The sequence below is a fragment of the Eulemur rufifrons genome, chromosome 24 (genome assembly GCF_041146395.1).
Source record: "Eulemur rufifrons isolate Redbay chromosome 24, OSU_ERuf_1, whole genome shotgun sequence".
Taxonomy (NCBI): domain Eukaryota; kingdom Metazoa; phylum Chordata; class Mammalia; order Primates; family Lemuridae; genus Eulemur; species Eulemur rufifrons.
The window spans coordinates 24,349,976-24,365,060 of record NC_091006.1 but is presented as its reverse complement, the minus strand read 5'-3'; the positions used below and the strand labels follow the sequence as shown (position 1 = coordinate 24,365,060).

Below are 15,085 nucleotides of genomic sequence, written 5' to 3'. Positions count from 1 at the left end.
TTTCATTTTTTTTAAAAAAAAAACTATTTAATTTGTCCTTAGAAATGTATTAAAGTAGAAAATGGTATGTATGCTAGAATTCTTCAGTTAAAACTCTGTCAACTTAGTCTGAGAAAGAGGCAAGTCACCTATTTCCAGGAATGGTAGCAGAGTTAGTGTAATGGCTGTGGGTGTAATTGGATTTTTAAGGATAGAATGTTTAAGGGCAATAATTATTGCTGGAGGTAAACCGTAAAATACATAAGTAACTAACTGTTGAAAATTTCCAATTTTGACCAAATATGTTTACATTCCAGGTATATAGGAGTGAAAAGCAACATAAACACTTTAGTCGTGAAAGCCACCACTCCCTAACACACTTCTGAGGTAGGAGAAATCTAGTTAGAGCTAGAAATCTAGTTAGTGGCAGTCAGCCACTTTACCACAGCCTTGGTGTTTGCAATACAGAGAAGTTGATTTTAGCTTTGCTTTGACACATTGCATCTTGTGGAAGAACCATATCACACAGTTATTTGTAAAAACCAAATACAGATTCTTGACAAATTATGAATAAATCTTGGGCTACAGGGTTATTTCTAGACTTTATCTAGAATCTGAGCGGTTTTCTATTTATTGGAAGTCCCCAAATTAAGTGTTCCTGGAGAGCAATGTTTTTGCTTGTAAGAATTGCCTTAAGGATTCTACTGAGATTTCCACTAAATGGGCCTTTCCTAAGTGCTAGTAAACACTGCTTTTTTAGCTTTGGAAATTCTGAAACCTTCTAGGATCTTTCTCTTTATACTATCAGTCAATTAGTCATATTATTGCTTTCAGGTTTCCAAAACATATGCACAATTCAATAACTTTCTCAGTAGTAACAGCCTCGTTGCTCCACATTATGTTTTCTATTCTCCTGTATATAATTTCTGTGATTTCAGGAAGAACAAACATTATTATTGTAATTTCACAGGTGAGAAAATGGAGGGAAAGGCTTGGGCCAATTATTTGGTACTGCAGTGACTCAGTGGAGTTAGCATTAGTCAGATAACTCTCAAATCAGGTTCTCCATCAGCACATCCTGCTCTTTAGTATAGTCATTAAAATAAGCTAAAGTTCACAAACTCAGCCTGTAAGGAACAAAAAGACCAGGCAGCCAATGAACATTTCATGCTTCATTTCTGGTTTCAGATAGCCCAGGCTTTTACATTCCTGGCAAATTAACTGGTTATTAGAAATTACACAGAACATATCATTTAACTTATCAGAATGGCCACTATTTCACAACCTCAATTCATTTGCTTCCCCATCTAACAAAGAAGGTGGATTAAGCACTTGACAGTTTCTTCCCTCCCAATTGGGAGAGGTCCTCAGGTTTATTCCCTGAGCAGCTCTTTGTTACATCAGCAAATTCCTGCCCATTCCATTACCTCAGATTTTCACTTCCTGATCTTGTTTCCTCTTGAAGAGTCATCTAGACCCTTACAAGGGCAGGGCATCCTGTTCCATGTCTGATAACAATCCCTTGCTTTGACTCTCTTCTGTGACTCTCTTAAGTGTGGTGTCCGTCGGAATGTAGAGGGGAAATCTGCACTTGCCTGCCAGAAGTAGACGCTGTGGAAGCAGCTTAGTGTACGAGGGTAAACAAGTTTCTGTCTAGCCTGACTCCTCACAGTATTTAATAGGGTAATATAAGGAATTAATTTCCAAGAGATGAATGTCACAGGTGGAATTTCTAAAATGCGTTTGACCACAGAACCCTTTTTTCAGGAAGTCTCTCAAAACATTAGAGATCAATGGGACAAAGGAGACCGGGGTGTGTGCTCTCCTCCATGCAGGGGTTTCTCCTCCTGGGTAAGATACACTGCTGTCAATGTAGCTGCAGCTGTTCCTGCGGGTCACTAGTACAGGTGCACCAGGGGACAGTCATTCCAGGACACTTAGGAGGGGCTGCACCTCCAGTGACAGTGTGCCCACCATGCCTGGGCTTGCACAGAGGGAAGAGCCCGAGCCTCTTCCTTTAAGGAGATGTAGCTTCCGGCATGGAGTACAGGCAAGCTACAAAGCTTTCTATTTTGGGCTGAGAGAAGTTTTGCCCTGAGGCCATCTGGATGGAGAGCTGCAGGACAGGCATTTTCTGTGGCCCTCAGCTACATTAGCCATGGAGGAAAATGACAGTGTCTGTCTGAACTGAAAGTCATGAGCCCCATGACAGTGGTGTGATAAGGAGGTGGATTGTGTCCCTACCTACCTAGGCCAGGGAGCTGGTTCAGTCCCCTCCTTCCATACCCTTCTCATCCTCACTCCAAGGAGACCTCAACACAATTCAATGCAAGCTCCCTCTGCCACCTCCATTAGGGCTGGGACTTCTGGTCGTCATTGGAGTGTACGAAGGCAAGTTTGACAGTCTAGCTCTGCGCAATTTTGTTCTAGGGCTTAGCAGGGCATGGAGGACATCAGGAATTCCACAGATCACCTCACCATCTGAGCAAACTGAGACCAAGCACACACAGCTTCTGCTGAGGCTGGTCCTTACACATAAGCGCCAACTACTGGCCGGACGCTTGAACTGCAGCCCAATACATCCCTACTACAACCAGCATCTGAAAAAAGCCACCACAAGAAGTCTGTGTATAGTATAACCAAGGAACACATACAGAGCCTTGGCCCCCTGAAAGTACACAAAATCGAAGCTAAATGAAACAAACACAACATACATTATAGACACAGCCTCGGGGGTGGGGAAGAAAAATAAATAAAATAAAAAGTCCCATCTAAATGAAAGCAAATTCAAAAATAAGAAGTGACAGCTTCTCCAGATGAGAAGGAATCAGCATAAGAACTCTGACAGTATGAAGAAAACAGACTGTTTGACACCCCCAAAGGATCATACTAACTTTCTTGCAATGAGTTCCAACCGAAAAAAAAAAAATTCAGAAATGACAGATAAAGAATTCAAAATATGGGTTGTAAGGAAGTTTGATGTGATTCAAAAGAAAGTTGAAAAGCAACACAAAGAAAAGAAAAAAATAATTCAGGGAATGAAAAAAAATGTGCTAAAGAGATATATATTTAAAAAAACAAATAGAATTTCTGGAAAGGAAGACAGATTGATAGAATTACAAAATGGAGTTTAAAGCTCAAACAATAGAATGGGTCAAATCAAGAAAGAATTTCAGAGCTTGAAGACAGGTCTTTTGAATTAACCTAGTCAGACAAAAATAAAGAAAAAAGAATTGTAAAAAATGAACAAAAATCTTCAAGAAATATGGAATTATAGGCCAGGCGCGGTGGCTCATGCCTGTAATCCTAGCACTCTGGGAGGCCGAGGTGGGCGGATCGTTTGAGCTCAGGAGTTCGAGACCAGCCTGAGCAAGAGCGAGACCCCATCTCTACTAAAAATAGAAAGAAATTATATGGACAGCTAAAAATATATATAGAAAAAATTAGCCGGGCATGGTGGTGCATGCCTGTAGTCCCAGCTACTCGGGAGGCTGAGGCAGGAGGATCCCTTGAGCTCAGGAGTTTGAGGTTGCTGTGAGCTAGGCTGACGCCACGGCACTCACTCTAGCCTGGGCAACAGAGTGAGACTCTGTCTCAAAAAAAAAAAAAAAAGAAATATGGAATTATGTAAAACATCCAAACCTTCCAGTTATAAATATTCCTGAGGGAGAAGAAGAAAAAGTCAAAAGTATGGAAAATCTATTTGAGGAAATGTTTGAGGAAAACTTCCCTGGTCTTGCAAGAGACTTAGCCATACAGATAGAAGAGGCTCAAAGAAGACCAGGAAGATACATTGTAAGAAGGTCTACACCAAGGCATACAGTCATCAGAGTACCTAAAATAAATGTGAAGAAAAAAAAATTAAAAGCAGAAAGAAAAAAACAACTAATTACATGTAAAGGAAAGCTCATCAGACTAACAGCATATCCTTTAGCAGAAACATTATAACCTAGGGGAAATCAAGGTCCTATTTTCAATATTCTCAAAGGAAAGAACTGTCAGCCACAAATCTTGTGTCATGCTAAATTAAGCTGCATAAGTGAAGGAGAAATAAAGTCTTTCCCACACAAGCAAACACTAAGAGAATTTGTCACCACTAGATGGACTCTACAAGAAATGCTCAAGGGAGTTCTAAACATGGAAATGAAAAGTAGATATTTGCCAGCATAAAAACACATGAAATGATAAAACACATAGTTCCCATAAAAGGAGTTTCACAATTAAGAATACAAAGCAATTAGGTAACAGCTAACATTATGACAGGAACAGAACCTCACATATCAATATTGTCCTTAAAACAGGCTAAACATCACATTTGAAAGATACACATCAGTGGAATAGATTAAAAAAAAAAAAAAACAATCCAAATACCTGCTGGCTTCAAGAGACTCACTTAACTGGTAAAGATTTTTATAGACTCAAGGTAAAGAAGTTGAAAAAAATGTTCCACCCAAATGGAAATCAAAAGTGAGGAGGAGTAGCTATACCTATATCATATAAAACAGACTCTAAGTGAACAACAGTGAAAAAAGCCGAAGAAAGCCATTATGTAATGATACAGGGATTGATTCAACAAGAAGATATAACAGTCCTAAATATGTATGTACTGAACAGAAGAGCTCTGAGATTCATGAAACAAATACTACTAGACCTAAGAAAAGAAATAAACAGCTACAGAATAATAGCAGGGGACTTCAACACTCCACAGACAGAACTAGACAGATCATTAAGGCAGGAAATCAACAAAGAAACACTAGACTTAAACTGGATGCTAGAACAAATGGACTTAACAGACATTTACAGAATGTCTAACCAATAACTGCAGAATGTACATTCTTTTCATCAGCACATGGAACATTTTCCAAGATAGAACATAGGTTATATCACAGAACAAGTCTCAATAAATTTTAAAAAAATCAAAATCATATCATATATCTTCTTAAACCACAGCAGAATAAAAATAGACATTAATTCTAAGAGGAACCCCCACAACTATATGAATACCTGGAAATTAAACAACTTGTTCCTGAATGATCTTTGGGTCAATGATGAAATCAAGATGTAAATTAAAATGTTTTTCCACAATAAATAATAATGACACAATTTTTCAAAACCTCAGGGATACAGAAAAAACACTGTGAAAAGTTTATAGTGCTAAATGCCTACATCAAAAATACAGAAAGATAAAAAATTAACAATCTAATGTCACACCTCAAGGAACTAGGAAAACAAACCATGCCCAAAGCTAGCAGAAGAAAAGAAAACAAAATCAGAGTAGAACTAAAGAAAACTGAAACAAAAAAAAATTACAAAAGATCAACAAAATGAATAGTTGGTTCCTTGAAAAGACAAATGAAATCAATAGACCACTAGCTAGATTAGCCAAAAAAAAGAAGAGAATTCAAATAAGCTCAACCAGAAATGAAAAAGGAGATACTACAACTGATACCACAGAAATAAAAAATATCATCTGTGAATACTACAAAAATTTCTATGTACACAAACTAGAAAACCTAGAGGAAGTGGATAAATTCTTGGAAATACACAACCTCCCAAGGCTGAATCGGGAATAAATAAAAATCCTGAACAAACTAATAATGGGTAATAAGACTAAATCAGTAATAGATAATCTCCCAACACAAAAAAAGCCCAAGGCCAGATGGTTTCACAGCTGAATTCTATCAAATGTACAAAGAAGAACTGGTACTAATCCTGCTGAAACTGTACCAAAAGACTGAGAAGGAGGGAATCCTTCCTAACTCATACCATGAAGCCAGTCTCACCCCGATACCAAGGCTGGAAAATAATGCAACAAAAAAAGAAGACCACAACCAATATCCCTCATGAACGTAAATGCAAAAATTCTCAAGAAAATACTAGCAAACTGAGTCCAATAGTACATCAAAAAGATAATTCACAAAAATCAAGGGGATTTCATCCTAGGGATGCAAGGGTGGTTCAATATATGCACACTATTAGTAACAGCTATATGATATATCATGTAACAAAACTGTACTTGTACTCCCTAAATCTATTGAAATAGAAAAGAAATTAGAGATCTAAGTTTACATCTTAGCTCTTTTTAATTATTGGATTTCTTAACTCTTTTTGCCCAATTTTCACTGCTATAAAGGTGAATTTTCCTAATTCATTAGAGTATAGAAGTTAAAGAAGTTACTTCATGTAAAGGGCATGGAGGTGGGCCTTGATAAAGGTTGGTTCTTCTTAATTTAGAGAAGTGATAATGGTATAATGAGCTAAGGATGTATAAAAAAGAGAAATGTAGAACAATGTATAAATGGTTTCAGTGATTTTGTTTTTCTAGTTCAGTGATGTTTAAAGAATTATTTATAAGATGGCTTTAGTGGCTTCAGAGTTGGCTTACCATTTTCCCAAATGTCCATGGGAAAATGCTAACAAAACTTCATGACATCACCACATATAGAAACTATCCATACTTTTTAAAGGCAACAAATGAATTTGTGCTTTAGGAAGGCCCCACCCAGAAATACCATTGTTGCTAAACCCTTGGTATTTTTCACTTGCTTAGTCATGGAGGCAGTGGCTGGGTCAGATTAACTCTCTGATAATCTGGTAAAGGTTTGCCTTTATTTTGGGATGTGTGCCAATCAATGGCTACCGGGAAAACTACTTGATGACTATCTTCAGACATGCTTTTATCAGAGAATAGTAAAATCTTGAAATGTCACTTCTTTAACTTGAAACTTTTTTTCTATCTAAATTCTAGCTACTATTTAGGATAAAAATAATGGCAAGCAAGTTTAAAATTAGATAAAACATGGACTGAATCCATATCACATAGAAAGATACCTGCTTACCATTAACTTGAACTGATGAGGCATTTATTGGCAAGGCTCTTGTATTCCTTATCTTCTGATTTAAGATGTTGTAGATTTTCTTCTCATTTATTGCCCTTTGATCAGTAGAGGGGAACTGGAACACCATAATGACATCAGCTTTCATACCATCTTCCTCTGGACTATGAAACAAGAGAAAGATGCATATTCAAAGAAGACCATAGGTATTGTCCTATGATCTTTCCCGTGTGTTCTCTCCATGAATTACACCTCGATTGCTGAGAGCGACCAGTGTTAATCCTCTCACATTCACACTCTTCTACATGTCACTCTGACCCAAGGTCATTTTATATGTTCCCTCTTCTAGCTGTCATTATGTTTTGAGTGCATTTTCCCTATTAATTTGAAGGCTGGTTACAGCAGTTAGGTATGACTCAGACAAAAAAAAGTCATCAAAATCATAAACTCTGAGGGTGAGAAGAAACCTTTGTGTTCTCTTGGGCCAAATCAATCACCTCTACGGCATCTACACAAGTGGTTCTCTCACCCCAGTGCAGTAATTAAAATGATGGGAAATTTAATTCCCTGAAGAGGTTTGTTTCTCTTTTGTCAGTTTTGATTTTGAGAATTCTTCATTTTGAGTTGAAATATGTCTGTGTATATTTTCCATTCCATAAGTCTTAGGTCTACCAGTTGGAACATACATAAAAATTTCTTCTTCCACCTAAAATATTTGAAGACAGCAATATTGTGGTCCATGAGTCTTCTCCAGATTAAGCATGCAGAGTTCCTTGGACGATTTTCATATAAACAGGTTCAAGTTCCTTTACTTGTGGAACCAAACTTTTATATACTCTTAAAATAGGCAAATCACACAATTACAGGTTTTTTAAAAAATTGAAACCAATACATATTGATCTTCCCTGTCTTTTACTTTTATACCACAAAAAATAAAAGCTCTCAAAAATACTAGGGGCCCATCTTCCTGAATCTTTTAGCTAAAAGAGAGGAAATTATATCAATTCTTAGACATTTTATGTACTGTAATCCATCTAGCTTCTGAAATATAAAGATTCAAATAATCAGAATTTTATGTAAAATTGGTAAACAGATGACCAAATAGTTTTCCCCCTTAAATCAGAGGAATTAACATTGTTTACCAGGTAGAATTTCTCTGGATCCACACAAAACTGACATAGTGAGAAGGGCTGTCATCCAAATGAGGTCATAAGACTATGATAATGTTATTAGAATGCCATGGCAAACCAGAATTTGAAAATCTAGACAGTTCCAGCATTTATATGCTTTTTACCTCTTAAATATTATAGAGATTATCTAATTCATATCATAAAATCCTTATGGAAGTCACTAGTTAGTCAATAAAGAAGTGAAAAACTTGGAGTATATCTGCCAATAAGGCATTAGTCTATTGGTAAGAAAAATGATTATTATTTCTTTCAAATAAATCCAAGTCTGAATATATTCTTTTTCTTTATCTTTAAGAAGATGAGTCATACAGTCTTATGGACTTGTGCCTATGAATGTATGTTCTTCTATGTGATTTTCAAAATAACACAAATGAAATCTCTGAGCAATTTTCACAACTGGTATGAGTCTTCCCCTCCACCACAACAAAAAGAAAATTTATTACAACAGGAATATCTTTTTGTTTTGGCATGCTTCCTGTCAATAGGGCTTCACTACAGGTAAAACTTATTCCATTTTGTGGTCAAAATGTCTTTTGTTCATCTTCTTAATATGTTTGAAGTGATGTATCTGTCAAAAGAATATCACCTAGCACACACAATGACAGGCTGCTGGGTTTTCCCAAGGTCATGGGTTCTGGTAGTTTCCAAGCCTTACAATCAATTGAGGGGTTTAAGTCCTGGTTCTGTCACTTGGGGAATTTTGAACATATCACTTATCGTCTCTAAATCTTAGTTTTTTCATGTAGAAAATGAGGTCAGCCCTATATCTCAAAACTATATCTCAAAACTGTTGTAGAGATAATGTTTGTGAAAAATCCTAGCCAAGAGCCTAGACTGTAGAAAAGCACAATAAGTGAGGGCCCCCATCTCCTTTGTCCTTTGTCTCTCCAGGCTTGTGATTCCATCTTTGTCCAAACATACATACGTCAGTCTGACAACTCGGTTCTTGATATAGTGCTTGTTCAAGGCAGAATCTATAAATATCTCATCCACCTGTTATTGCAACAAGAAAGAGAGATTTTGTGTTAAGATATTTTATAATAGGACTATATCCTTTATTAAATGTTAAAACAATAGAAAAATTTTTCACAGGAATAATATCATTATTTAACACATTAACTGCCATGTGAGTTGTATTTAACTCATGCTTTGAACCTGGGGCCTCATGAAGCATATATATTAATAACTCACATGTCTCTTTACCTTGGGAGCCATGTGGTACACAGGCAACTCATGCTGCGACACTGTAGCATACATGTTACGCGATGGGTGGCCCTCTGGGCAAAACCCTGCAGTTGGTTGGTGAAAATCTTACTTCTTGATGTTCTTATTGTTACAATTAATACTGACAATTTAATTCCAAAAACGTGGATTAAATGAATAGAAGTCAATACATTTTGTTCTTCTATGTATGTTTACCTTTAAATTAGGCTTTAGCCTCACAAGAAAAATACTTTACCTTTATGAACTATTTTTCAAGTTTTCATATTACCTTTTACATTACTAATTTCCAAGTTTTTATAGTACTTTTTAAACAAAACACAGAAAACAATAAAAAATAGCAAATTTTTCATTAAATTAGAAAGGATCATTTTGTTCTTGAAGTTTTTATTCCGTTTTCTTAATAAAACACTGTGACCCCAAGGAAAAAAATTTTGTTTTTCTAGTGTGGCAGTCAATGTGTTAAATCAGTGGTTCTCCATCTTCAAAGTGCAGCAGAATCATTTTCAGAATTTTTTTAAAGTTACAGATGCTGGGACCCCTCTTCCAGAATTTTGGTTTCAATTGGTCTGGAAGGGACCTAAACACTCAGAGTTTTAAAAATCTACCCAAGTAATTCTGCTATGCTGATGTAGTTATCTGAAGTAGCAGATGTCTTCCTAAAACTCCACAGATGGGCTGGGCGCAGTGGCTCACGCCTATAATCCCAACACTCTGGGAGGCCAAGGTGGTTTGAGATCAAGAATTCGAGACTAGCCTGAGCAAGAGCGAGACCCTGTCTCTACTAAAAATAGAAAGAAATTATATGGGCAACTAAAAATATATATAGAAAAAATTAGCTGGGCATGGTGGCACATACCTGTAGTCCCAGCTACTCAGGAGGCTGAGGCAGGAGGATTGCTTGAGCCCAGAAGTTTGAGGTTGCTGTGAGCTAGACTGATGCCACAGCACTCTAGCCCAGGCAACAGAGTAAGACTCTGTCTCAAAAAAAAAAAAAAAAAAAAAAAATTAAAAAAAGAAAAAAACTCCACAGATGGAGAAGCAGAAAGATACAGAGCAGAGATGAGACATGGAGGAGTCTTTGAGAGGTGACAGGGAGAACCTTGGGTCAGTCTCGGGTTTGAGCCTATCCTGCTGCTCATTAACTGTGAAACCTTAGCCAAGTTGCTGACCCAATTTGAGCCTCAGTTTCTTCACTTGTAAAACAAAGATACTGATCTGCTACTCACAAAGCTGTAAAGATTAAACACATATAAAAATGCTGGGTATGTTTTGGTAGTTAATTGCTGGTGGTGGTTCTCTGGCCCCTCCCCTGGCACTGCAGGTCTTAGCTGTCTCTGCAGGTCTTTGGTTGAAAGGCACTAGGAGGCACCATTTAGGATTTAGGAGAGATCCAAAGATTTAAAAATTATTGTTGATTGTGGACTCCAGGGTAAATCAGGGAGGAAAAAAGAGTAATGTGGTGTTGCAGTATTATGTCAAATCTGTTACTCAATTTATGTCATCAAAAGGAGAAGGAAAGTTACTGCTTTGGGGCGAGATGCACAGTGTTAATCACCTGCGATGCTGTGGTTTCCCACACCTAGTGTTTGGTTTGCTGTATCCCCTGGTACCCACTTGGAAACAATATCATCTGAATGTGGTACTGCAATTCACATTGCACAGAAGATGAGTCAAATGTGCAAACAAAATATCCTAAATCCTTAAAGAAAGGGCAGAAAAACGAACTCTTATTTTGTCAAACGCAAAAAGTAAAAATTAAGTAAAGAGAAGATTGTTTCAGGGATCAAGGGATAAGTTATGACTTCCTTATCACTACCAGGAATTCATAAATGCTTCATGAGGAACCAAAATATTCATTATTTCCCCTTAGCCCTTTCAATAATTCTGTAAAATAAGAATTCTTTTGATTCTTTTTTTTTTTTTTTTTTTTTTTTCTTTTCTGTTGAGACAGAGTCTCACTTTGTTGCCCAGGCTAGAGTGAGTGCCGTGGCATCAGCTTAGCTCACAGCAACCTCAGACTCCTCGGCTTAAGTGATCCTACTGCCTCAGCCTCCCGAGTAGCTGGGACTACAGGAATGCGCCACTATGCCCGGCTAATTTTTTCTATATAGATTTTTAGTTGTCCATATAATGTCTTTCTATTTTTAGTAGAGACGGGGTCTCGCTCAGGCTGGTCTCGAACTCCTGACCTTGAGCGATCCACCCGCCTCGGCCTCCCAGAGTGCTAGGATTACAGGCGTGAGCCACCGCGCCCGGCCTCTTTTGATTCTTATTCTACTGAAAGAGGATACTGTGACTCAGGCATTACATGAATTTCTCTAGCATCATACAGATAGTAATATACTGGGACTTAAACCTAAATTTGATATAAATTTTACTTCAGTTTCTCTTGCAGAACACATAGCAGTTATCAACTAGTTGATTGGTCTGAAGATAAAGTATGAAACTTATAAAGATATATTTTTGGTAAAGCATTAAACTTAAAGTCAACTACAACATTTAGAAAAATTTGGAGAAATAGCTAGTATCCAAAGAATGTCTTTATTTATACTAAAAGGAGGAAAATCTAAATGGGCTGAGGTGGTATGGGGTTTATATGTCAGAAACAAAACTATTTTGGAAGACATGTTTTTGCAAGAGTGACATTGTTGTAATCATTTCTCTTCTTGTCACCCACAAGTCAGTATTCAGTGTGGGGGTGGAGGGTGGAGTCCAAAAGTAAAGAAAAGTCAAACAAAAAGGAACGGGGAGGTAAAAGTGATTGATTTTATTTATTTTTTATTTAAAAAAAAAGTGATATATTTTAGAAGAAAGAAAAGTAAATAGCAATTAGGTATTTAAAGAAGTTTGGTTTGTAATTATCCTCTGAGTAAGTTCCACCCACAATTGATTCCTGGCCGTTTGCAACTTGTTGGTGAAGGCATCGGATTAAGTTTTTGACTCTGGATAACATAATCCATCTGGCAAGATGCCTGCTGAGAAGAATATCTAAACCCAGCCTCAATTCTATCTTTGAATGGTTAGGTTGTCTGGGAAGTAGGAGGTGAAAGAATAACATAAGAAGAATGTAGGTAGATGTAACTTTGGCGATCACGATCACAAAGAAGTTTCTTCTTTATGAAATTCCTGGACCGTGTCTCTAGAAAACATCATTTGCCAGGTCTGGGATGAGGCCCAAGAATGTTCAGCTGATACAGGTAGTTTGAGGACAACACTTTGAGAAATAGGACGCAGGGACTGGAAAAAAGGTTCCTATACTACTGCATTTACAACAGGAGGAAAATCAAAGGAAAATGACATAAATTTGATTGATGAATAGAGTTCTTATGTAAACTAGCTTCCTTGAGACCCTGAAATTATGTTTCCCTGGCAGATCAAGGCTTACATCATCAGAAACATAATTTCTGCCAAGATTCTGGCATACTAAGTTCCCTGAAGTTTCAGAGGGGCTTTTATTTTTAAAGCTGCATGCCAGCTTGTTATGAATTTATTATTATTTACACAACCTAATAGAGTTAGTGATTTATAAATCTACCTTACCTCCCACATTAGGGCATTTGTAGAATTTTGTAGTTGGAGTTAGCCTCCTAACATTGAGCAAACGACCCTCCCCCCTTTCAGGGTAGTTCCTCTTTCTGCTTGATTATTGTGAAATGCTGGGAATTGCACTGAGATTAAGTTCTAAGAGGGCAATTGAAGGTTAGTTGGGTGTTTAATGAAAGAGTTAGGGAGAGGCTGTCAACTCAAAAAAACAGACTCGCCCAGTCATTCAGCTGTCATTCTCGAACTAACTCTGTTTGTACATGTCGCCTGGCTTTCTCTGTCAAATGATTCCCAGTGGGCTCCCCTTATAGCAGTCTCTATTCACATAGGGAGTGTTTTGTGGCTGAGAATGCAAACCTCAGACAGATATGCCACTGAAGGTTAGCAAATGGACTACAAAAGCTATTTCTCTCCGCATAACACTAGACAAGATCCTTAGAAGTGAAGAAACCAAAACCATGCCTTGAAAAACCTTCTCCTAATTTTAATAAGGGTACCATGAAAAGGACAGTAGAAGAGATGCTTCTTAAAAGACATTTTTAGCTTTAAAGAAGGCTTAATTGAAATTATATTGCTGCAAGGGCTAAACTCAAGGTAAAAATAGAAAATAGACAGCAATTGCATTTTACCCTCTTGTCCACAATGTCAGACATTCAAGGGCCTCACTTTCCATTGCCAACTTGCTGGCACAGTCTTCAACACCACCAGCGGCCTTCATGCATTGCCCTCTCCTTTTCCTGCACACTTGCCTTTCTCAGGCTATGCCTTAGTCTGTAGCACTCACCCCATTCTGCTTTTCTAAATAACAACTATCTTTCGGGGATTAGTTAATACCTTCGGATAACACCTTCTTTGGGGTTATACCTTAATCCTCAGACTAATCTTTCTTCTTTCTGTCTTAATTTTTGTTAATGCCTTTTACACCTTTATGCAAATATATTTTCTTATTTACTAACTGTGAATCTTTTCTGTGAATGCATATAGATGGTGACTTGTCTTTTCATATTCTACAATATCTAGCACAGTGCTTTGCATACTGTAGGCATGCAGCATGTTTTTATTGAATAAACAAGTAAATAAAAGAAAATGAGAATTTAATTACCAAAAAGTCTTAGATTTACCAGGAAATTTTTACAAGAGTTTTTAATGTGCTTTACATCAAATTGAAATTAATGTTCTTAGAGAAAAAGTAAAATTGCACATGAATTATTGGAAGGAAATTTTTTCTCTTCATGGACATTTTCTGGTAATTTGATTCCTTGAGGTAAGCTCCTCCATAGTGAGACTATAGGAGTTACAATTGTAGGAATAGTTATCATTGTTGGCTGCCAACTGTGCATGAAACCCAAACTCCATTATATTTGCACTCATTTGCTTTTCACATCAACCCTCTGAGGTGAGAACTATTATTCTCCACATTATATAGATGGGAAGTGACTTGCCCAGGGTGACACAGCAGTGAGCCACAGAGCCAGGATTGAAATCATGGCTATACAGCTTCGCTTCAGCACCTGTCAATGCCCTCACAGTGCCGACCTTGGGGTGAGCCATAGGTAGGTTCTCACTGAGAGGTTCTACTCACTGATGGACAGTGAGCAGTGTGTGTAAGTGCATCAGAAACTGGGGAGACGGGAATGAAGAAAAGTTGGTTAAGGGGTACAAAAATACAGTTAGAGAAAAGGAATATGTTTTAGTATTTGATAGTACAATAGACAAATTATAGTTAACAATAATTTATTGCCTATTTCAAATAGCTAGAAGAGAAGAATTGCAGTGTTCCCAACTCAAAGAAAAAGATAAATGTGTGAGATGATGGATATCCTGATTACCCTGATTTGATCACTACACATCGTATACAGACATCAAAATATCACATATACCTCCAAAATATGTACAACCATTTATATCAATTAAAAAACACCTATTGCACTCTGCTCCAAAGGCAGCCTGTTTTCTTTGCCCTCTAAAAATAAGGACCATACTCTTAGTTCTGTAGCAATCCTTTGAAGTCGTTAGTATATCTATTTAAAATTCTAGATTTGTTTTTGTTTCAAGAAATCAGTTGCAAACCATTCTCTCAAGCCTGGATAAAGCATGGCCAACCTGAGCACTGAGTGATGCTCACGAGATTTTGAGGCGTGTTGGGCTTCAGGGGATCAGGTGTGGCTCCCGCAGCTTTGTGCCTAGCGCCGTGTCTCTTGGAGAAGGCAGTTGGATCTAGTGTTATACGACGTCTTTGGGTGTGTGGGAAGATCACCATGAAAGTATGACTTTCTGATTACCCCGAACCAGGAAACAATGAGATCACTGAAT

General features: G+C 37.4%; 1 protein-coding gene across 2 annotated transcripts in view; it reads right to left on the bottom strand.

Moving 5' to 3' along the window:
* Positions 1-15,085, bottom strand: part of LOC138374769 (transmembrane protease serine 11A-like) — a 47,976-nt gene that overhangs the window by 16,214 nt on the left and 16,677 nt on the right. For both annotated transcript variants that reach the window (XM_069457890.1, XM_069457891.1), the window contains exons 4-5: positions 8,931-8,998; positions 6,819-6,979 (exon numbers count right to left, since the gene is read on the bottom strand). In XM_069457890.1, the coding sequence (XP_069313991.1) occupies positions 6,819-6,979; positions 8,931-8,998 (229 nt within the window). The remainder of the gene's footprint in view (positions 1-6,818; positions 6,980-8,930; positions 8,999-15,085) is intronic.